This window comes from Agelaius tricolor, unplaced genomic scaffold (genome assembly GCF_023055355.1).
Source record: "Agelaius tricolor isolate 1412-34295 unplaced genomic scaffold, bAgeTri1.0.p SCAF_7, whole genome shotgun sequence".
Lineage (NCBI taxonomy): Eukaryota > Metazoa > Chordata > Aves > Passeriformes > Icteridae > Agelaius > Agelaius tricolor.
Genome location: NW_027269267.1, coordinates 37,075,609 through 37,100,487, shown reverse-complemented (window position 1 = coordinate 37,100,487; position 24,879 = coordinate 37,075,609). Strand labels below are relative to the sequence as shown.

General features: G+C 43.0%; 1 protein-coding gene across 1 annotated transcript; it reads right to left on the bottom strand.

The window, feature by feature from the left end:
- Window positions 1–785: 785 nt before the first annotated feature.
- Window positions 786–19,756, bottom strand: DCT (dopachrome tautomerase). Its single transcript, XM_071431163.1, has 8 exons — window positions 19,247–19,756; window positions 11,003–11,302; window positions 9,493–9,593; window positions 8,263–8,429; window positions 6,459–6,638; window positions 6,233–6,368; window positions 3,953–4,154; window positions 786–1,405 (listed from the first exon to the last, which is right to left on the bottom strand). Exons 1-8 carry the CDS (start codon window positions 19,545–19,547, stop codon window positions 1,224–1,226), a joined length of 1,569 nt encoding a protein of 522 aa, XP_071287264.1. The 5' UTR covers window positions 19,548–19,756; the 3' UTR covers window positions 786–1,223.
- Between the last annotated feature and the right edge of the window lie 5,123 nt (window positions 19,757–24,879).

Here is a 24,879-nt window from a genome sequence, read left to right as displayed (position 1 = left end):
AAAAATTCCACATTTTAGAGGTAAGTTTTGTGAGTTACACATATTCAAAGCTAAGTATATGTGAAAACCATCTTCTTTCTAGTCCACATAGGTAGTATTTAGCATGCCTAAAAGGAATGCCAGAAAATGTTACTAACTGAATTTTTTTATTAAAGGCTAAAAAAGCAAAGGTTTTATAAGACTCAAGACCCCACAATACACAAAGTCTGAATACTCCATTAATGTAATATATCAAGCACCAAAGATGACAGGATCTGTTCAAGATGTCATTTTTATGTAAAAAGACCTGTTCCAAGATAACACTGGAGAACCACACAAATGGGCTTGAAATCTCTGTCTAAATAAAGAAATATATAGGGAATGTATAAAGGAATAGGATGTGATCTAGCAACTGCCACATCCAAACCTGATTCCCCATCTGCACACCTGAGTAATGCAAGCCATCTTAGTCTTGTTACCTTGAGTCCTGCATCCTAGACTTTGGAAATTTGGAAGTTTATGTCTAGATTCATAGAACAGTGCATCAGAGACAAAAAAGTTAAGTCCCACTATCAACTTCTGTCCAAGGTCCCTAACACAGAGGTAAAACACAAGTGTTTATCTAGGTGTCAAGGAACTCCTGATCTTTAATTTTAGGAGTTGGAGTTTTGGAATTTACCTATTGCTGTCATCAACTTTATTGGAAATAACATACAGAATTTATCATGTTTCTGAAATAAACTGTAACCAGGGAGTTCCTATAGTATTTTGTCAAATGAAACGTTTTGAACCTTAAAACAAGACTATGTTATTCAGAATATTTATTGATAACTGTAAAATAATGTATTATTCAAATATACATGTATAATTATTAACTTTCAGCACATCCTAATACTGCTAAATGAAATCAAGGACACCTTGAGGTGAAAAATTATCTTGGTTATTCAAGTTGGTTTTCTCCTATTTGGATTCTCAACTGTCTTGATCTAAATCTCTAGAGGATGATTTACAAGTGTCACACACTCCAGATAACATTTAGTAATGAGAAAAAATCCAGCCTGACTTGGGCCTTTCTCATATGTACCCAGAGACTTCATGCATTAGAATTCACAAGATAACGGGAAAAACCTGAATGAGAACAATTTAGTCAGCTGCCAAAGGAGTGTGTGATAAAGTCTCAACTAAGATTCCAGTAAGGCGATCAAGGTCGCTTCCTACAAGAGCAAGCAAAGAAAGTGAGGGCACTAGGCCTCTCCCATGTACTTCTTGGGGCTGAAGCTCACATTCATCAGGGGTTCAAAACCTCTTCTGTGCCTTCGGTGCTGGAAAAGCACAAGCAGCAGAACAAGCACAGCCAGAGCTATAAGTGCTCCTCCAATTGTGGATCCAACCATGACAGCCCATGCTTGGGTTTCGTCAAGGGAACCTGGAAATATGAAACAACTGAAGTGAGGACAGTACATAATTCAATTTTGCAAACTACACAAAAGACATAATAATTCCTACATGCTGATAATTACAATTACTTGTGCAGCTTAGTGACCTACTGGCCACAGGAAAAATTCGTAACACACCATATAACTGAGACACATACGAGAGCTGGAGATGCTTCCTGCCAGAGAAGGCTACAGCTGAATTTAAACTTCAACAATTTCTACAAATTTGAGTGTTGGGAATGGAAAAGATTAACATTGACAAGACAAAAAGACTGTTCTTCCATCTAATTTGGCCAAAATTATGAATGAACTAAGCAATTCTTTCTCTTGTGACATTTCAAGACAGCTGCTTCCAAGCTATTTTGGTCAACAGAAAACCCTCAAATTTTCCTAAAGACCACAAAGCAGCCTACTGTCAAACTTTTAACTGAAACCACTACTTAGTGTGCTTCTGCTGACCAGCTCCAGATCGCATCTGCTGATTTTGAACCACTTCTGAAGAACCATTATCTTCAAAGATAATATTGCTTATTCCTATAATAACATTGCTCCACTTGACTAAATGTTTGTGTTTTCATCTGTGCTTTCAGAAGTAAAAATTTCCTGCCCTCCTTTTCTGAAGAGTGCTACATATACTGAGATGGCAATAATCATGTTTGAAGAAACAATCACCAAAAAAAAAAAAAAATCTCTGAATAGGACTGCACACATTTAAAAGTTATCTAGATATATGGGTTAGAGGAGACAGATGGCTAAGGGAGATGTCATACTCACTATAAAAGCAACTAAAAGTCTTGTGCCTCAATCTGCAGTCTTCAAAAAGGTCGAGAGCAATCATTACAAAAATTAGTAAATTCCCAAAATGGATTGCTTACTGCTTTATCACCTTTCAAATAAGAACCAGCAATGTATAAATATATGTTTATTTACAATGTGATTACCTGAAGTACAATTAATAAGTTATTCTTTTGGCAGAAAGAGAAGGATTGATGTAGAAGCTGTATTGTCTGAACATAGGCCATGCAGACAGGGATAGATACACTCCTTCACAAAGACCTAAAAATTTATTTAGGTGTGAGTCAGAAGCAACAGAGTCACAAGCTACCCATGTTCCTCTCTGGGTGCCTCATGCCAAAGGGGCATCCACAATTGCAAAGCAGGAGAGGGGGACAGTAATACAAAGGGAGGAAAACTCCGTAAGAGGGGAAGGGAAATGCTGATGCCCCAGAGAAAAGCACTGCAGAAGCAGCTAGCATGCCGCCACAAATCAGGGATCCCCTGCATGAATGCAGCCTGAGGGCAAGGGTTTCAATCTTTTGCAATCTATAGACCTTTAAACAGTCTCCACAGATTAAAAACAGAGATGTATGGTAAGCATTTAGAAGAAATTCCTGCCCACACAGGTTAGATAAGCACCTTATGCCCTCAAAGTAATACTGAAATGGAGAAAGAAATTACTCAGATTTAATCTTTGGAAAAGCAGCTGAAGCATGGTTTTCACACAGATCTTACTCTTCTCCCTTTTACAAATATTTTAATATCTTGTTGCAAAATTTGGATTTTCTGCATAAATACTTTGCTTTTTTACTATTTTGTCTTTGTCTAATTTGTGTCAAGGGTAATTTCAAATTAATAGACAAACACTAAGGGACAGCCCAGCTATGGACATGGAAAATCTTTAAAATTGGAGGTTTACAACAAAAACCACCTTTGGGTACATCTCTCCAGGTACCCAAATATTAATGTTGGGAAGTGAGCAGGTGAATAGACCTGTGTGTTTTGTGAAAGGTTCTGTCCTAGGGTGACGTTATGATGCTTGTATCCCCATTCATGTGTTCTGCTTATGCTGGATATTATGTTCTGTGCCTTCAAGACTGGCTCTGAAGAGTGAATGTCTTGTTTTGTTATCAGCCTGCTCCCCCACAGCTGGGGGGACACAGACAGGGCAGTACATAGTGCGGCTTTTGCTTTTTGCTTGGCTTTTCGCTTCGCTCTTGCTCTTGCTTCTGCTTTGCTCCTGCTTTCCTCTTGCTTTTTGTTTCTGCTCATTAGTTAGTTTAGCTAAGCAGTCTGAATTTTTCCCTGGATTGTTTTTCCTTTCCCTTTTTTGGAACTACTCGAACCTGCTCCGGACTGGGATCTGGGAACACCGAGAGTTTGCACCTTGTGGCTGCAGCAGCTGCCCCACCACCGGAGGGACTGAGAACAGAGCGACCACCCCCAAGAGAGACTTTCTGAATCTGTCATCTCCTTCAGAGCGGTGAAAGAGTGTTGCCATCCGGTATTGTTCATGTTGTGTGCTGGGGGGTGCTGTGCCTGTTAAATAAACAGGTTCTTTCCACTTCCCTCCGAGGAATCTTTCCCGAACCACTTGGGGGGAGGAGCCATGTAGGTTTCCTTTCTGGAGGGGCCCTCCTTGGAGGCTTTCTCCCAAATTTGCCTTAAACCAGGACAGGTTCCTTATTTTATATATGCCTGTGCCATGGCAAATATGAGCTGCCTCATCACTTGGTCAGGAGCAGCATCCTGGGACATACCTGGCAGGTCGATGGCGTAGGTGTAGCCGAGCTGCTCCGCAGTTTGGAAGAGCTCATCATTGGTCACCGGGGGGAAAAAAGGGACCATGTTATACAGCCGGTTGTGCCCGATGGGGGCCAGCTCCTTGGGCCAAGCGTTGTCAGGGGGCTTGAAACGCTTCATCCACTCATCAAAGATGGCATCAGTAAAGGAGTGAAGAACCTGCAAATCCAGGCATGGGCACACGCATTTATTAAACTCTTTTGGAAATCAACCACCTTTAAAACATGCAACAAACACACAAGGTGGCTGGAGCTTTTGAAAGAGAGAGAAGAGGGTAATCTAGTTTATGGGATTCACAGAATAGGAAATCAGGAAATCTCATGAGAAGACTAAACCAATCTTCTGCATGGGACATTTTGCTTTATACACCCTTGTTGCTGGTTGTTCTCAATAAGACCTTTCACCAGACAGTTTAACACCAGCTTGTTGCACTGTGATGCAATATCCTGTTTTAGCTATCCCAGTCCCTTTCCCAGGTGTGCCAATACCTTCTCCCTTCCCCTCCCTTTGCCTCCTGCTGAGAGTTGTCCATCAATCTTGGCATTCCAGAATTGTGTTGTGTGCGTGTGCGTTGTGTGATTGGCGAAGTTCAAAAGATGCCTCTCAGCCCTGGGGGGCATTGGGTTATCCAAGTGTCACCTGCCCCCTGAGCCTTCCCCCTCCTACCTGGTTGGTGGCAAACCCACCCCTTCCCTCCCCCTCTCCCTGGGCTTAAAAGACACGGGACCACGCGGTTTGGTGTTCTGTTGGAGCTGTTGCAAGATTCAGAGATCTGTGACCCTGGAATAAAGCTCTGGAATAAACCCTCCAGCGGAATCTGTCTCCTTTCTCCCTTCACCATCACCTAAAGCCTTTCCACCAGAGGTAAAAGTGAGTTCCTGCATGCCTGGACCTGTTCCAAGTGCCTAGCTGCTACATCCAGCCAGCCAAAGGTGTCTCTGAAGTGAAAACCATCTCAGTTGCCACCTGTGGCCAAGCAGCAAGAGCCAGATGAGCCCAGGCACGTTCCATCCAGTAATATTGGGATGATATCTCAATACCAGCTGACATCAAATGGGCAGGTTAATCATCACAAGTGAGGAGCCACCGAGCTCATTCAGGTAAATGTGCCTTTCAAAATTATTTTAATCCTTCTCATCTCTGAACAAGTATGGAAAGTTGCAGGAAAGTTGACTCCATCATGCTCATTCCAGAGCATGTGCCACCAGCTCCACATCTCCAGGTGCCCATGACTTTGATCAGGTGAGTTTATAGATCTAAAATTAACTAAGGCAGGAAAGGTGTTTCAGACAACTATTACAAATGTCTGAAACTAATTTCTGATGTACTCATGTTTTTTTAATTACAACCCTGGAAAAAACTTGGAAACTATCCTGTAAAAATAATATTTTGTACAAAATTACAGCATAGTGAAATGAACTTCACTGTGTAAGAAAAAAACTAATGCAGGAATTAAATAATTATTAAGGAAACAATCTCAAGAACCACTATAAAAGTATGTGGACTAATTTCTCAAAAAAAAAGGTTGAAAACTTAAAAGTAAGAAAGAAATGTATCTACATAATATATAGATATAATATGTAAAGAATTTTTATATGTAATGGAAACACTGTGGTTTAATCTAACAAAGAGGAGAATAAATTTGCATTCATTTACTAGGGGAGAAAGATGTATAAGCAGAGTTAACTACTGGCTTTTGCACAATGGCATTTGCACAATGGTGTTTGTGCTGCTCATGGCAGTGCAGCACTATTCCAATGCACCATTGAAATCATATTCTTTCTATTTCTTAAGATACCCTGACATTAGATGGATTTCCTTTTAGCTTGTAAAATTTAAAACAAAGAAACATACCACTCAATCTACTGCTTTAAAATAACTATCCCCAGTTTCACCTTACCTTGTTGCTGTAAAATAAGGTTTTGTTATTGTCTGATATAAGCCATTAGATTTAGATACCACCTAATGAAATTATTCAAGGCAGCATAACTTGGAATAGCAGCTCTTCTCCCTAGAATCTTATTGTATATTTTACAAATTACCCTGAGATCTTTTTTCTTTTTAATTCAACATTTATGCAGGTGTGGCAGTGCTCAATAAAAGATAAAGGGTTCCTCCTTTTCTATTTAAAGAACTATTTCTTAGGGAATTCACTTTACTTGTTCTGCAAATCTCTTGTGAGAAAGGTGCCTTTGAGCCTCAGTTATTGTCAATCACGCTGGGGGTAAAAGACATACCACAAAGATGGGATCATTGGCAGCTGCATGAGGGAGAGCACTGGTCCCATTCAGGAAAGAGTGAACCAAGTTATGAAGGCTCAGCATCGGCGAGTCAAGGGCTCCATCTGGTTTATCAAAGCCCTCCAGCGCATTCCTGCGGATGGGTAAAAGCATCATCAAGTAACCACATTTTGCTGACAAATGTGCTCATAAAGAAAACCAGTGACCCAGCCAAAGAACAAACCTGAAACTGAAACTGGAATTGCGGAAAAAGGGGGGTCTGTCGAACTCCTGCAGGGAAAGGCACCTCCTGACATCTTCCACGGTGGGGAGCTGCTCGCTGGAGCCGCGGGGCGGCCTCCGCCGCAGGGGCCCCTCATCAGTGCCATTGCACAGCGTGACCAGGCGGTTGTAGTCATCCAAACTGAGCGTGGAACAGGCAGAAGCACAAATCAGAAGAAGGTGAGCACTTGTTTGTTGGCTTTTTCTCATGCAGTACAAAGAGGTCTCGGCTATACATGTGAGAGAGCAGAGGTTTGGGATGTACACCTCCTGGAGCAGCTCAGTTCACCTCCCAGAGCCTGGGAGATGAATTTATTTCACAATTGTCACTATGACATGGCTTTCTGTGGCCCTGCATCCTCTGTGGACCATCAGTCATTTAGACCAAGATTTTCCAGGTTCATTGTCCACAGAGAGAGGATGCTTTAGAAAAAGCAAGCACAACTCCCATCGTGCCTTGTACCCTCCCAAGGGCTTTGGAAGAAGTTTTTGTCAGGTAATGTAAAACAGAGTTTTCAATTTTGAATTGACAAACTTTCACTCCTGATTATGAACTATTGTTTTTAACTCTTAACAAAAAGGGAAAAAATTGTGGGAAATGTGAGCTCAGAAAATGCAAGAAATGACAGAAAACAGATTTGCACTTGCCATCCCTCATCCACTTTAGAAGACAAGCAAGAGCAATGCATTGCATCCTTTTTTTTCAGGGCCTTCCAGGACAACATGCTGCTGCAGGGGTTACCCAGTAACTAATGGGGAGTAAATCCCTTATACCAGGGAGAGAAAGAGAGAAGAAGAAAAACAGTGTTAACACTGGTGAAACAAAAAAATCTGCTCTATTCAGTGTGAAATGAAACAGCATTTTCAGAAACTTTTGAACAAAAGCTCTTCTCAGTTTAACCTTGGTGAGACAAAAGTTTAGTCACTTCAAGTTTTCAAGGAAAAATCCAAAGCCCTATTTATCTTCGAGGAAAAAGTAGGGGAAAGACTTAAATCTAGCTGGTGCCTAAAGCTGGAATTTCAAACATCTCTTTAGGTATCCAGAAAAAAAGACTATTTTGAAAAACCCTGAGCTTTTAGTACCTCTGTCTGACTAACTGCACACGGCCCCTGAGCTGAGAGAAGAATGATGTATGAGTATTGTAACCAACAGCATTTTATGTCACAGCACCCTGATCCTGCATCTGAATCCCCTGTCAAAGCCCTGCTCTCATACAAGTCAGCACATTCCCACAGGGAGCTGGCAGCAAGCTCCTGGCTGGCTCTGTGCTGTTTTTCATGTGAAATCTCAGATATTTCAAAGTCAATCCCCAAACTGCATTAAATATATCAGGGTTAAAGCCTCATCCAAAACAAGGTAGCAGACTTTGCAGCCTATCTCTAGCTTCCTGTATGCCAAAACAATTTTGTTTTTCTGCTGCTGAGATCAGTTGGGTGTATGTTATAGAGAAACAACACACAGGCATTTCTTTTTTAGAAAGATACTTGCCAATTGGGAAACTCTTCAGACTCTGGCAGCCATAAATTGGCTAAATCAAAAATCCTGTACTAGAAGAGTCATCTTTAAAAAATACACTTCCACAATATGAGAAAGTTTACACAGAACCATCTACACATAAACTGATGGCAATTTCCAGTTTTAAAGAAGATGGTCTTGGCTCCTTTCCTGCCACTCACTCAAACAGAGAGAGAGCAGCCCATGCTGTCGATGCTGAATGACAGCAAGGTTTTGTCCACATGTGAGCTTGCCCTGTGTGCCCTCCTACCTGTTACAAACTACTTGCCACCGGGAGAACCTGGAGCTCAGGTTGATCAGGCCCGGGTCGTCGGGCCGGGATGCCCCGAAGAGCTGGTCCGTGCAGATGTCACACTCGCTCCTGCCCGTGGCAAAGTTCCAGTAGGGCAGCGCAAAGGACTCGTTGCCCATCAGGCGCTGCAATGGACAGAAATGCGTTAGTTGGGAATCAGCTCCAAAGGGAAGAGAAAGAAAGGGACTCCTTCAAGCTCTTTGACTGGACATTTCACTGAATATTCAGCTTTTCATTCTGCATTTCAACTACCTGCGTTTCACAGTGCCGCTCCAACTCCTTCCAAAAGATTGTGGCATTAAATCAATCTAAGCAAAGACACTATCACTAGTTTCCCTACTGTGAGACTGCACTTCTTTTGGCCATGTTAGGCTTTCTGCCAACTCAGAGACCAGGCAGGAGAGCAGGAGAAGAAATGAATTGAGCCTTGAGCAAGAGGCTTTGAGTGATGTAAGTGGGTAATGGGTAAAATTGTGCGTGTGGTTGGCTTTCGTTCCAGAAAACTGGCCCTGGGGAGGAATCTGAACTTCTCTTAATAGGGGAGTACAGTGCATTTGATTGTGCTTGCTTGCCAGATACAATTTCACACTAGCAAGATCCTGCAGCTATTTTGATAAGCAACCGTTTTCATTAGAGATCTGTAAGGCTGAAATACAGCAACACTGCCAATATAGAAGTCATGCAAATGGAAATGAGTCTATGCTTCTGCAACTGACTCTCGGGCATGTTAACATATATTTGTTTAAAAGGCATATTGCTAAATATATGTATGTATTAAATGTACAATATGTCATATTTAAAGGGAGTAATATTTAGAGCTGGTTTCATAGGAACAGCATCTTCAACATCAGCCAACAATATCTGCTACCAAGTTTTACATGAAGGTGTTGTTTCAATTTTACTAATAAATACTGTTACTTCACATCTTCTATCCTCTGTTGTGGAGATGAAGGGAAAAAATCTCCAATATAACACATCACTGTTCATGGTGAGAAACCATTTAGTCCTCAGCACTCAAAAAGCACTAATTTCACTTAAAACAAAACAAAAATATGATCAATGAGGAGATATTCCTGGGAGTCTGGGTGGGAAACTGTCCTAGGAGGTAGCTTACCCTTGGCTGGCTCAACAAAGTGACAGAGAAAAGGAAGAAGCTGTGCAAGGAAAAGAAAAGGCTGTTCAACTAACCTGCAGTTCCCTCTCCAGCCACAGCAAGTGGTACCTATGCCAAGTAACAAAGGCAGGTCCTTGGTGGGAGAAATCAATACCTTTGAAGGGGCGGCCGGGACCTACAAAGGGAAGATAAAACAAGCATTTAGGCATCAAACAAGGCTGAAGAGAAAGACAGCACTTCCTTCCAGCTTGGAGTGGAGTTAAACAAGAACCTTCAGCTCTGCATCTTTAAAAAGAGTGAACACATCTGAAGCTACTTGGAACATAAGCTTACTTGGGACAAGTGAAACAAACTCCTCTGTGGATATTTGCTTCAATGTTTATCAAAACTTCACATTCCCTAAAAAGCTGGATATTGTGAAGATTTCTTCTTACTTTGGTGGATTTTGATTTTTAAAAGCCATTTTATTTTCTAAAACCCTATCTCCTTGCTAATAGGTGCATTACCTCATTCTCTTGCTCAGCTGCAAGACTTACACCATGCAAGACCTACACCATGTATCTACCAAGAGAACCACAGCATTTTCCATGCCAATAGTAATCCAGAATCCTTTGCCAAATTTCTTCAAATTCTGCTTGTTATTTCTTGCATAGTGCTTTTGCTGGGTGAGAGGTGAGAGGCTTCAAACCACATATGGATTTCTTTATCACTGTAGAAACCTTCAACCCAAATATGCATTTATTTACTATTGCAGTAGCACTAGAAGTTTCCCCTTTCCACATCTCTGTCCTGTCCCCTGAAGAACCTTTGCTCTTGCTAGGCCAGAGGCTGCTTCCTTCAGCCCTGCAAAAGGGAGCTGTGTCAGAGGGGCAAACTGAATGATACCCACTGCAGAGCAGCAGTCACCCTCCAGCAATGAGATAAATATGGGCTGTTCAACTTGCACATGGGGCTGCCAGGTAGAAAAGCCATACTGGTTGGTGCACCTCCTACAGGCAGGCTTTGTGAAATGGGGCTGGTATAGGTACTTCTGTCTAGAAAAGCAATGAGGCCAAGGAATCTGAATTTGGGAGCAAGCATGGGGTTAGATACCCAAACCTCTAAGCTAGGTTTTAAAGGTGACTGTGGTTAGTCAGGCAAATCCCACCCTTGGTGGGGACTTGGTGACTTGCTGAAAGCCTCTGTAAGCATTAGCACTCTGGTCCCAAATATCTCTGCATGGCCTGTGCCTTCACCACTGCAGACCCCCTTTCCTACCTTGTCCTATGGACTGGGAACATCTTTTTGAAGTCAGTCACTGCCTGACCACACTTCAGTTCACTCAAGTGAAGACTCTGCATTGCTCCCTGTCAGGCTGAAGATGCACCAGGAGTGCAACTGGTGTGCTCCAGCAGCCAGGGGGTGTGGGGAGCAGACCATGGCAGGTCCAAAGGACACCTCCCTTGAATACTGATGGCCACCAGCTTCTCACCACCAACTGTTTCACTCCACAGTTCTGTGCCTGCTACTGGGACCCTTGTCCAGCAGTGGCATTTTCACCCCTTTCTTTACCTGCAGAGCCCATTGGAAAAGAAAAGCACTCACCCAAGAGCGTGTCTCTGACTGAGTAGTAATGAAGCCAAACAAAGTAGTTATAGATACTGCAGTTGGCAATCTGTGGTTCATCTCCACTTGGACCAAGCAGACTTCTCCAGTGCTGAGTCGCAATGACATAGTCCGGGTGAATGGTTGTCTTGGCACGGTCTAGAGCATCAAAGAACTGCTCTCTCTCCTCTGCTGTCAGGGAGTGGATGTCCTTCCTGACAACTGCTGGCTTCCTCCTGTTGCATTCGGGGCCTGTCCAGCCAAACTTGCATTCACCACAGTTGTACCCACCAAAGTTTCCTGGATCAAGAGGGAACAATCAGTCATGACATTTAGAATGAGGGGAAACTAACAGTGCAGGGTAGAAGAATGAAGAATTAGTGCTCTTCTTCCCCAGAGATGCCAGTTCCTGGAAAGGACAGCAGCTGAGCAGACTTGCAGCTTTGCCAATTGACTAACGAGAAGGATGACTGGCTCGATTCCCAGAGCCACAGCAGGGCCAAGAATCACAGTCAGCCAGTTGGGGAAGTGCTGGGTAATGGGCTTGATGCCCTGAGGTGCTCAGAGCTCTGCAAAGCCCTCAGGAACGTGAGGACTCTCACTGAACAGAGAGCTGAGCAATTGAGGTTAAGCCTGTGATGAAGTGCTTTGCTCAACTGGCTCTCAAGTACTCCTCTACTTCCAGGATCAAACCCAAAACAGGGTCAGTTCACATGGATCCTTAAGCACATAAAAAATCCCTAAACAAAACAGTTCTCTTAAGAACAAAACTTATGTGAAGCTAGTGCCTCTTAACAGTGTATCTGGGGCCCAACACGAACCAAGAAAAGCGCCAGGGTTGCTGCTGGTCACACTTTAAGCATTATTAAATAGTGCTGCAATAACAGCCTGTGAAGCACTGCAGTACTGTCATTCCCTGCTGGCATCACTCCTAAGGCAAGTAATCAGGTCTGCTCTAGGATATTAGCTCAGACTCTCTGATGAGATGGGAGAGCCCAGGGAAGCAGAGCTTGCTTTAAGTGTGGCCTCTTGCATGCTGTGGCAGACAGCTGGCAGCAGCAGAAAGGCCCTACTGGATCTTGCTCCCCTGTTTCTGGGGGAGCCAGGGAACGACCAGCCATTCCCACAGTACACACCTACCCCCTGCCCGTGTGCTGGCAGGCTGCAGCAGTGTGGGACACAGGGCAATGCTGCCAGGGGCAGGGGGGAGCAGATGGCAACAGGGTTCCTCTGGGATCTCCACACTGCTATCAAAAATCTCCACTGACTCCTGAACCTGTTCTCAACCTCCCCTCCAACTCCCCCACACACTCATTCCAGAACAACCATGACAACTGTTTTCCAAAATGCCACAGAATCTCACTGCTCATCACACATACTGGTCCTGGACTAACATGGGATGAGGAAGTATCTTATGAAATGTTCCCAGATTGGCAGAAGTCCCCAGGCCATAGGCTTGAGCCTATGACCAGAACAACAATTAACATTAAAGCAAGATTTCAGATTGTTGGGGGCTACAGGGCTTATTACCAAATTCAAGGTTACAAGGGCTGTTACCAACACGGCTCTGGAGCTTATGTCTAACTTTTAGGGTAAGAGCTGCTGAAATGTAAACATCTGTGGCAGACTCCTGTGAGACCTGCCAAGAATATGTGGGGACTCTTACTGCAGAGTTTGAACCAATTGTAGGTTGGTTATGGTTGCTTCAGAGCCCCTGAGATCTCTAAGTTTACATGTTGTCATGAAGCTGAGGATCAGTGCTCAGTTTAGGGACCACAAGCATGAAGGATTCAATGAGGTTTTGGATCATGCACATCCCAATGGCATCCCATGAGGGCAATTTCCAGATATATGGCTTACATTTTGTCATGAAGCAAGCAGAAACAGCTGAGTTCAGCTGCCGTATTCCAGCTATGAGGGAAGGCACTAAAATCCAGGTGTCTGTACTGGCTAAAGGGGATGAAGACATACACCAGGAGAAGCAAGTAAGTTACAGTTGTGTGGATTGTGTGGATTGTATGGACTGGGGGGGCGGGCGGCAGTGAACAGATTTATTTGATAACAGTATCCTCAGGGTCCCATCAGAACAGCACAATTACTGTTATCAATTCAGTGTACTCCTCTATCTGTGCCTTGTTCATTCTTCATGACTCAGCCTAGCTATTAGGGCCCATCACATACTCCAGCCTGAACTGACCAGATGACAAATATCAAGAATATATTGCAACATTGCCGAATTAGGCCATGTATACTGCTCAAGTTTCAGTCATGGACCATGAACTTCTGGAACGCACCTGTTGACCCCTCACACTTGAGTACAATTCAATCCTTAAGAGAAGGAGGAAAAAGCAGGAATTAACCATGAAAAGATCTGCCAACAACCTCTTTGGAGACTGGTAGTTATTCCTCCAGTCATTTAAGGGACCCCTCTAGTCACAATGCTGGATAAGCAACACATTGAAATACATCACTAACAGAACTAGAGGCAGTGCAGGACCAGGTCTGTGCTGTCTGGGTTGGTACCAGAACAAGACACTCTCAGTCACTTGTTGAGGCTCTCTCTGATGGTGCCTATTCCTCTTTCAGGAAGGGCCCTTTGAATCTGCAGGTCTTGATGCCTGAAATAATTTTATTAGACAATATCTATATTTTAGGTATACTCTATGCACCTCCTCAGGCTCTAAGAAATTTGCAAAGGCCTGAAATCATGAGTTATCTTCATGGAAAGAAAGCTTTTTTCCAACTCTATCTGGAGCCAGGTGGACCAATGACTTGTCACCTGTTTCCCTTGGGCAGGTGCTAATTATATCCAATTGCTCTGCAGGATTTTCTCCCTTAACCATCCTATAGATGAAGGAATTCCATCACTTCCCTAATCACTTTTCAATGGGACATGAGCTTTTACTGAGTGAGGAGGACTGCAGTGGAGACTTGCAAACAGGAGACAATTTCCAGGCAAAGTGGTATTTCACACTGCAATATTTCTACCAATTGCGTCAAACATTTTTGTCACATCTTCAGGTCTATTTGGCAATGTTCCATTGTCAGAAACACACAAAACCACAAAACTTCATGCTATCAAAGCTTGCTTTTTGTCATTTTCTTTCAACGTGCTCCATGCATCACAGGACTGCCGCTATGCAGCCGCTGAAATGGCAAGAAAATGATGGAGGTCTGTGGGATTTCTCATAATTCAAAGAGAAATTACTGCAGTGATCAGACCCAGCTTTTTTATGACCCACCCAAACCACTTTTTCAACATTTGTTTCTAAAGCACTCTACCAGGCCACTGAACTGGAAATTATGCATTACTGTTTCCAGAAAGTTCATTTACTGCCATGTGCACTTCCCACATGACAGCATTGTGAAATGCTGGTCTCTTACAGCTTAACTTCCCTGTCTGCTGTGCTAGTGATGGTGGACTTCAATGGTACAGCTCTATGAGAGAAGGAAAAATAACCTCCTGATAGCAGGATATAGTGCACAGTAGATATTTTCAGCAAGGCAGTGAGACCCTTTCAAGATCCTTTTGCACACAGGAACTCTAGGAACATGCAAGGATTCATGCCTTAGCATCTTTTCGCCTTCAGTGATTAACACATTGGAACTCAGTGCACAACCCTCCCGAGGCTCTGCCAGGGACAACAGAGATTCTTATCATCTCTTGTGGTTTCCAGAGAATATAGTCTGGGAGGTCATTCTGGTACACAGGAAGGAGATCATATCACTATTGGATGCTCCCAGCTTGTTCCACTGTTTCCAGGAATGTCCACTATCAAAATATCATCTGTGTATTCCCCATTAACCCTTATGTCTGGAGATGGGATCACATGCCTGGGGAGCTGCCTTCTTCTGCACCCAATCTCAGCAACACTTAAAGTGTTCTTTCTCAATCAAGACTGTTTCTTTAGGCACTGTGGCCACGCTACTTCTCCCAGGGGGTCAATCCATGGGCATGGTACTGAGAAAAATACACTTCTTATGACCTGACACTTGCTATGTGCTCTCATACACATCACTGTTGCATGCTAACACCAGTCATCACACACCACTGTAGCTGCTTCTCAAGCCTGGGGGTTGCCTGAGCTCATGGATTTTCTCCCTCTTAGTAGCCATAACATGTGGGTGGCTTTCAGTCACCAAGCACAACACAAATTAATAACTCCATCAACTTAGTGTAATTTTTTTCAGTAAAAATGCACCCACTCAACACTTGCCATCTTCTGCCTTGTTTTAGTGCACCAAGATGACACCCAGGCAGCTGCCATGCCTCTTCTTTCTATAGAGACCAGTTTTAATGCCATCATTTATGGGATGGGGAGAAAGGACTCCCTTTCAGATTTCTTTAGCTATTGCATTAAAACAGGAGTTACATTAGATTTGAAACACCTGCATACTGCAATTTCTTAAGGCTGGGATCAGGACTGCTAATATGTGGGACAAATGGTTAGCTCTTCTCTCTTTTCTAGCTCTTCATTTGGACACCCTCACAGGCTGTAGGATGTGGAAGATCTGTACCTACACTGGATTTAATAGGGTCATCAAGGTATGGCTATAATTTAGTATTACCCTACAGGCAAATTACCCTACAACAAACAAATTAAATGTATTTTATAATCACTTCAAAAGCCCAGTTTTTACCTCATGGGGTAGCCATCATACCAGCTACATGGCATTACTGATAATTTGATTACAGCTAAAGAACAGATGTTAAATCATCTGTCCCCCGCTTGAATATATTGCACAGGAATTCAAAAGGATTTTATTTTTTTCTCAAAAAACTTCTATTAAAAAACAGAGTAATGTTCAGCACATGCCCATATGTAAACCTTAGAAAGTGGAAGCAGAAAAAAAGAATTATAATTATGTTTAATTCCTCAGTGAACTCAAACTACGTCATTGTTTAATCACAGTCACAATCTGTACTAGCCACCACATGACTGACTGCAGTGGTTTTTCACAATAGTCTTCTGTACTGATTTTTTAAACCCTATACCAGATCTGCATATCTATCTACTGCTACCCCAGCAGTACAATGTCATTGATTAGAACTCAAAATAGCATTTAATTCACAAGTCTTCTAAAATAGTTTTCTTCTAAACTAACTATCTCACTGAAACACTGCTTTGTTGTGTAAACAACTACAAGTCCCAATATTCAAGGTTGGACTCACATATCCATCACTTGGTCTAATTCAACACGTACACCTTCTTGAAAACAAATTAGCATATTCCCCTTCACACATACTGCACACTGTCAGGATCTGTCAGGTTGTTTCAGTTTAAGAATTTATATAAATTGAATAATATGAGGGCCACCCAAACCAATTGTAGAACACATTCAATGTATTCAAAACTGAAATTAGTCAAGAGCTAAAATCTCTTTGCTACCTTCCAACTATGTTCATGCCATAACCCCATATTTTTTTACAGAGATTATATTTTTGCTGCAACAACACATTGAAGGAAATGTGAAGCATCCTGACAACAAATCTGCAATTGCTTGTTGACCACGGCCCAGGGCACAAAAAGTGGGAAGCAAAGCTGGAGCTTTCTTTTGTTCTAATCCTGTTCTATTTGTACTCAATTAAAGAAAAACTTATGCATATTATCTGCTGAAGCCTAAAAATGGGGGGGAAAATCTGATCCCATTATAGCCATTCATCCATATTTGTGTTTGGGGTTTTCTTTTTTCTTTTTGGTTTGTTAAGCTGTTTGGGAGGAAGGGGGGTCCATAAATATTCAGTACCCAGACCTGGATAAATTTGATGTTAAGGTATTTTTCCTCAGTGAACGGCTTCTACAAATGGAAACATTTTCTGTTTCTTTTCTCCTTAGACACTAAGATTTTAGCAAAAAGCAAAATTTATTGTGAAAACTCCAGAATCCCACCATTGGAAACTCTCAGCCCCTGTCCCTCACCATTCCTCCAGTTTCCTTACCGTATAGCCATCAGCTATGTGACAAGTTCAGTTGGCACTGTCTAACCAAATAATCAGCTACATGGTTGTTGGATTTCCCATAGCTTATCATTCTAAACTATAAAGATGGAACACAACAGTTTATATTGTTTAGTTCATATTGTTTATAAAGTGCTAGAAAGAGGGTAGGGTTGGTAGGGTTGGAGTCTGCACAATCCAGGAACTATTCCAGGCAGGCAGTTTGCAGCTTGGAAAATAAGACACCGTAATAGCAGAGATGTGTGCTCTTCCATGTCCCTTTGAATGGGCATATTTAATTTCTATTACCCTGTGTTATCTAGCATTATGTTACACAGGTAGCATAGCTCTGGATGCCTAATAAATACCACATGTCATGCCACTTACAGCTGGTGTGCTGTAAGACAGCCACCACTGTATTAAACCAAGTGGAAAAGAAACACAAAAAACCCCTAATAGACAAGGAGACACGATCACCAGCATTGTAAAAGTATCAGATCTAACTCAAATCCCCGTGAACTTCTTAGCATTCTCCCAGAAATGGTTTTGTGTACAGCATCAAGCAGAATACAGCCCAGGAAAACTTTCTGAAAATCATGCTTAAGGATACGTTTCACTTACTGTTTTATCACTGGTATATTTAGATTTTAAAAAAACTGCAAGGAGAAAGAGGAATCCAAGGGATTTGAGGAGCCAAGGGGAGCAGCCAGCTCAGAAGAAGCAAAGCTGAAGGAAAGGACACTACATTCTGCTCACATAACTTGGAATCCAGTCCTGCAAATATCAAATACTAGTGCTTATCTCTACATGGACAAGCAAATTGATGTCTGCCTGTGCAGAGCATGTCTGTCTCTGCTGCTCTTCAATTTTCTCCCAGGTTTTGATGCTCTAATGGCTTCAACTATGTAAATATTGGTGCATGCCAATGTGCTCCAGTGTTCTTGTGACCCAGGATCTGTGTCTGTATGTGACACCTTAATTAAGTTTTGGAAGTATATAAGAACCTTTAAGAAAAAAAATGGGCATCCAATTTCTTTTTTTTGCAAACCATCTTGAAAAGTCCTCTCGTACAAGCATTTGAAATCCAGTCAAAGAAAGAGATAAAAATTGATGTATACTATTAAGTCTACTGTTATTATTTTGAGGAGTTTTGCTAACACCTTGTATCCATTTAAGTCATCTGCCACTACCTCTCTGTTTCCAGTTGATAACTGCACTGGAAAATTTAACCTCTTCAGCTGAAATTCTATGCAGTGCTGCCTTCCCAGATTGAAAAATTGGGCTTTCGTGGTAGTGTGAGCCAAACTATACATTTTAGACAAAACAGTGCAGCTCATTCTAAGGGTCAGGCTGATGCAAAGCCTTTATTCTTCTCATGTTAAAAAACTCAAACAAATTGATGTTTTCAACAAGAAATTCCAGGTTTCATTTGAAATGTGCCTAGAAAGAAACTTCAGTGCCTGGGATGTGCCTTTTGTCCTACTAGTGGTGCCATCTCCTGCCAGCCCTGCACAGAAGTCTGGGCTGAGGCTGCAGTTCCTGCTCATTTTAACCCCCCTTCATCCAGGGCTGCTGCTGAGAAAGGGTCCTGTCACCTTATTGTGCCCTGAGCTCACCTTCCTGCTCACTGCCTCCTGCCAGCATTAGGGAATTGGTTTCATTAGAACCTTATCCCTTTGGCCAGGGTGGCCTTCAAGCACATCTCCTCCTAGATCCCTTTCACCTCCAGCACTCAAACCCAGGAGCCTGTGTAAAGTCACAGTGAGAAGCAGCAGCTGGAGGTGAGGAGGAAAAGGATGGTATGGCCTCTTTGGTTGTTGTACTGACACATTTTGGATCAGTGTAAGACATAAATTGAGTTAACAAACTTGGAAACACCCTGGTCTGACGTGGGGAGACTTTTAGTGCACAGGGCTATGTCATGCTGCAAAGTATTTGTCCATGAGGAATAAATCTTCAAACAATGCATGCTGATCCAGGTTCAGTGCACTGTGAGTAGCAGTGATAGAGGTTTGAAAGTAGTACTGAAGGGTCCAGAACCCTGTGGAGAAAGGGGATTGCTGGCTACAGGGACAACTCCATGGGCAAAGAGGAAAACACAAAAAGTTCACATGAGAGAAAACACTTCTTTGACCCTGATGCTCTGAAGAAGTACTAACAGTATCATGAAAATGGAAGAACTTTTCAGATAATAGTAATATTTGAAGCCTTCTTGATGCCTTATACCACCAGGAATGTCTCTGGCCTTTGGAGCAAGGTTAGCAGACCCCTCCAGCCCCATCCCCTCCCCTCAGCACCCATCTCACCTGTGCAGTGACAGCTGTGGTTGAAGAACTTGAGGGGCCACCGTTCACGGTCATCCACATTTTGGAGAGTGTAGGGGCCACTCCAGGGCTGAGTGTCTGCCTGCACCCCCTCACACTGTCCCCTGCCCTGCAGGGACCCACAGATATTGCCTGGCTCTGTCCCCAAGGGCGGGCAGCAGCGTTTCAGGCGAAGGGCTTCCACCGTCATGCAGGCACGGGGAAACTGTGCCTGTGCCTGTGGGGGACAGCAGCAGCTCAGGTAGCCCAGCCCAGCCCAGAAAAGCCACCTCAGGGCTCCCATTACTGCTGAGTGCAGGCTGTGCCTCCCTGCTGGAGCTGACTGCAAAGAGCAGGGAATTGTGCACTGAGGGACAACCTGGCCTCACCACAGCTCCATGCCCCAGCCAACCAGGATAATAACCCTTGCTGCTGAGGATGCTGGTGCTGGGTGTTTGTTTAATCCCAGCCTCTAATTGCCTCAAATGCAGCTTAAAAAATGGGTGCTTTGACTCTGTGGTGCCTGCCCAGCAGCCACAGCTTTGAGCAGGGTTTATATAGAGGTTGGGAGAAGCCCTCATTAGAGGGATTAGCACGGCACAAATCCTCGTGTTTTGCACATGACATCAAGGGCAGAAAAGATGCCAGTGTGAAAGCAAGGTTCTGGCAGCTTGACAGGAGAGTGAATGCCTCAGATTCATTTCTTCAAGTCTTTTATGAGCTTTGAGAAATTGATGGTCTTGTTTTAGCTGAGGTGGCTGGAGAAACACATTTATTCTTTTAATCAAAACCCAGTAAACAGATGATAAATAAAAGAGGAAACCTCTTCTCTTTTAGTTCATTCACTGCAAGATAATACTTTCCATTAAAGCAGTAGCAGTGGAAAACTAACTGGAAGCACAGAGGATAGAGATGCACCATTAACAAAAATTAATAAATGTGGTAATTTGTGGTAAATTTGGGATGGAGATTCCACCTGCCAACTGCTGAACTTCACTGCTTGCACTAAAAACATCTGAGTGGCAAGTGGGGAAGGGTTTGCTTCCTAATAGCCTTTTTGCATGCAAAATTAATTATTTAATTGTTTTAAAGAATGAATGGTCCTTATTTGCTCTGTAATCCTTTCCCCATCATTACACCAGAGGTTGTTGTAGAGGTGGTCTGGCTGTTAGACTTTCAGAACTGTCACAGATGAACATTTATTACCCACCTGGCAGGAGCCAGTCTCTGAGATCAATACACACACCAGACATGCACTTCAGTGGTTCTGTTCAGTACACCAACAAAAATATCCTTAAAAGGCTCCTAGTATGCAGCAGTTCTTGCCCTCAATGCAACTCCTACAGCAATAAAATTAATAAACAAAATAAAGTAGTGGTAAGTGACTCTGTGAGTCTGAAGCAATAGCTATTAGTTCAGGTCCACCATACTAAATAAAAACTGGCAACTCCCCCTGCTTCACTGAAAGCTTTCACTACCTTCCCCCTCCACCTTCCCCAGCTCTGTTGTTTAGCCATTTTTATAAGCATATATAATGAAAAAAGCCATGGTTGTTGTGTCTGTGGTATTCAATACTTCCATGGATGTTCAACCATTCTGCCACAAGAAGTTTTTCATCAATGCAGCAAATTATTGCCAGCATGTAGCTAAAGAGTTCATCCACACCATGAACACTGTCATCAGCACTTTTAGGTTCTCAGATCTTTATATGGAAAGCTTACTGTTTGACAAACAAACTGAAATATGATTCTACCTCATTTATGGAGGCATAAAGCATATTAGCAATACCATGTATTCTGAAATGGGTTTCAACTCACCTCACTTTGGATTCAATTTACCTGGAACTGGCTTTTGTCTGCTGCTCTTGACACAACATGTGAAAAAGACAGAAAGTATGAATAGCTGCTGAAAAAATATCTTGAAGAAGTTCAGGAGTTATAAATGGAAGAACTGGCTCAAAAACCCTCTGAAAGTCACTCCTCCCCACCCCACTCAGCACCAAAATGCATCTCTCTGCTGTGTGAAGGATCTGTCTTTGAATCTATCAGACAATGTCTTGTACCAAAGTCACCCACATAATATCTGAAAGCAATTAAAGTGAATGCTCACTTATCAGCATCACCAAAACAAACTCAAAATACACAGATAGCATTCAGCTAACCAATCAAACCCCTGAACTGGTGGGTCTATATGCAAAATATGTGTCCAAGCAACGATTTTGATCAAAGCTGGCTCAATTCAGACACTGATAGGAAGGTTTCTACAGCTATTTGATACCCTATATGAGATAGAAAGAGTAAGCACAGAGAAAGGTGAGGTACTGAGGCAGGCAAGATAAGGTAAGGCAAGAAAATAGGTTTCTAATGTAGTACATGAGGAAGGAGAAATCTGCTGTTTTTAGAGAAGTTGTAGTGTGGAAAAGGAACAGCAGGTAGAGGATGACATGGAAATTACTTAGTGTGCAGGGAAAATAAAACTGAGAGTAGAAGAGTGGCACATGTGTAGATTTTATTATGATTACTTCCCTCCATCACAACCACGTAATTCTACAACACTGGGAGCATGCAGTCCTGGCATAGATGTAGCAGCAGTCTCTTGCCCTCAGTAATGCATTAGCATTTTAGGAGTGCCTTCCCTGGCTGAGGGGGAACACCCAGACAAACAGAAGGAGGATGCACAGATCCCACATCCTGGCGTCACTGCGTCGCCAGCAATGGTGGTTTCTGCTGCTGCATGACACGCCATGAGGAACCCACTGAACAAAATTACAAAAAGACAGTTGTATTTCTACTAATCACTGGAAAACAGCAGGCACTGTCCATTCTTTAGTGTGTCACTTCTGAGAAGTTCCTCTGTTTTTCCCACGCAATCACACTCAAATAAAGGAGCTGTTTTTGGGGCTGCACAGAATCAGCACTATACCAGTTTACAAATTAGTAACCTGAATGGCTTTCTATTTACTACAGAGTTTCACTATGCCTTGAAAAATGGGTCATGCTGTGTGTTGGTACTACTGCCCTGAACCATCAAAGGACTTTTCAGGCAGCCAATCTGAGCATATGAGCCGTGCCAATTAACCAAACTGTGATTGCACTGCCTTATCCACAAGCACTGGGCTAGCATGCCACAGTTTGGCAGATGGGGAGCTACAGGAGTGGTCTCTGTGAGAAGCTTCTAGAAATTTCCCCCATGTCCAAGAGAGCCAAAGCCAGTTGGCTCCAAGGCTGAGCCCATCAGTGAAAGTGGCAGCACTTTGGGGATAACAGATTTAAAAGGGGAAAAGAAATTACTGCATAATGGCAACTGCAGACAGAGAGAGGAGAGAAAATATGTGAGAGGGAAAGCCCTGCAGACTCCAGGGTCAGAGAAGAAGGAGGGGCAGGAGGTGTTGCAGGTACAAGAGCAGAGATTCCCCTGCAGCCCCTGGTGCAGCCCATGGTGAGGCAGCTGGGACCCTGCAGCCCATGGAGGTCTACAGGAGACCAGAGACCCACCAGCAGCCTGGGGAGAGCTCCACACCAGAGTAGGTGGATGCCTGAAGGAGGCTGTGATCCTTTGGGAAGGAGGGTCCTGGCAGGACCTGTGCAGAGAGGAGGCTGTGCTGTAGTAGGGCTGCTGGCAGGACCTGTGACCCTGCAGGAACCCACACTGGAGCAGTCTGTTCCTGCATGACTGCACCTGTGGGAAGGACTCATACAGGAGAAATTCATGGAGGACTGTATCCTGTGGGACCCCCCCAGGCAGAAGCAGGGGTATACTGTGAGGAGTTCTCCTGCTGAGGAGGAGGGAACAGAAGAGACATGATAGACTAACCACAGCTCCTATTCCCTGTCTCTCTGCACTGCTGGTGGGGAGAAGGTGGAGAAATTGGAGTGATGTTAAGCCCAGGAAGGGGGAAGTGTTTTTAAGATTTTATTTCCCCCCAGGAAGGGGGAAGTGTTGTGAGGGGAAAGTGTTTTTAAGATTTTATTTCTCATTGCCCCAATCTGATTTGACTGGTACTAAATTATACTAATTTCCCTGAGTCTGTTGTGCCCATGATAGTAATTGCTGAATGATCTCTCCCTGCCCTTATCTCAACCCACAAGCCTTTCTCTATATTCTCTCTCCCCTATGCAGCTGAGGAGGGCAGTGACAGAGTGGCTTTGGAGGCTGTCTGGCATCCAGTGAGAGTCAACCCAACACACCACACATCTGAGCTACTGGATAAGGCTGGCACATCTGAAACTGTGTTCAATTTTTAATTACATTATTTAGGATTTACTCTGAAAGTACAGGAAAACAGTATTTCAGCTACCTTGTAGTTTGGATTCATGCATAGGGTGACCCCCCACAGAAAACTTCTCAGCCTGTCATCAAAGGCTGGCAAAGAAGTTTATCCATAGGCCAACACATTTCTGGGACAAATACATTCACATATTTTTGTGGCAAGAGAGGGAATAAAGAAAAAGAATACTCAAAACTACAGGCAAAGAAATCACTAAACACAATTCACACAAGTAATACAGGATTCCTGAGTAGTAAGTAGGCAGCAAGTTCATTTTTTTTTCTCAATGACACTATTGTTTCTCAGGCTCCTTCTACTGTACTCAAGCACAGATTAGTATCAAGCCAGAAAAGTATTTGGCCTTTGGAATTTTGGAAAGAATTTTGGTCAAAATAAAATATTCTACATATAAACTGGCATGGAAACCAGTATATCAACAGAAGAGTAAATAAATTACATGACAATTCATAATGACTCTAGAGATAACAAGAAGAAAGATCATTTTATAAGGAAACCTGTCGCAGAGGTTTTCAGACACCTGTTCATGTTCTAGGTTTCCCCAATCTCCTAGCAAATGTATGTCTTTGGGATCTCTCAACAAAAGCTACTGCCCTGTCACCACCTTACCCTTTGTCTCCCTGTGTGGTATGTGGGAGAATGAGGCCAAAGTCTGGGAATGTCAGAACAGCTCTGAGGATCTCATGATCCTGCCATTGCATAGAAACCCTCTTCTATGAACGATGAACAGTCTCATCATCTCCTGGCTTCTCATATTTAAGTTATTTATCCAGTCCTTTTCTAATGCATGGAATTATTTTCCTGAAAACCAATGTATATTATTTATATGATTTATATGGAACAACATGTTCATATGTTAGAAGAGCAACTCAGAGAAGAACAATATGCATGAGAGGTCTACGTTTAGACAGAGGAATTCCCCCCAGATTCTTCATGGATTCCTCACCAGGCCTTGTGGTCCAGCTGAACTCGCCTCCCAGAGGTCAGGATCTGACTGCAGCGGGAATTCCTCATTACTTAAAGACACACACAGTTCCAGAGCTCTGAATTTGCTGGCACTTTGCTTCTCCTCTCCCCAAGGACACATGCCAGCTGAAGCATGTACCCTGCACAACTTGAATAGAAAGTCCTACGCTCATAAACTGCTTTGGAACAGCACATGCCAACTTTGTCAACTTTGTCAAAGTTGTGTCAACTTTGCCAGATCTCTCCACAGCCTTAAATAAACATTATTTGCAGACACATTTTTACACTTTTAAGTCAGGTGTTGCCTTACTGTGGTTTTATTCGTTTCTCTCTGAGATAAAGATTGAGCGCAATTTCATTTCTTTTGCAATATCTTTCTTTCATC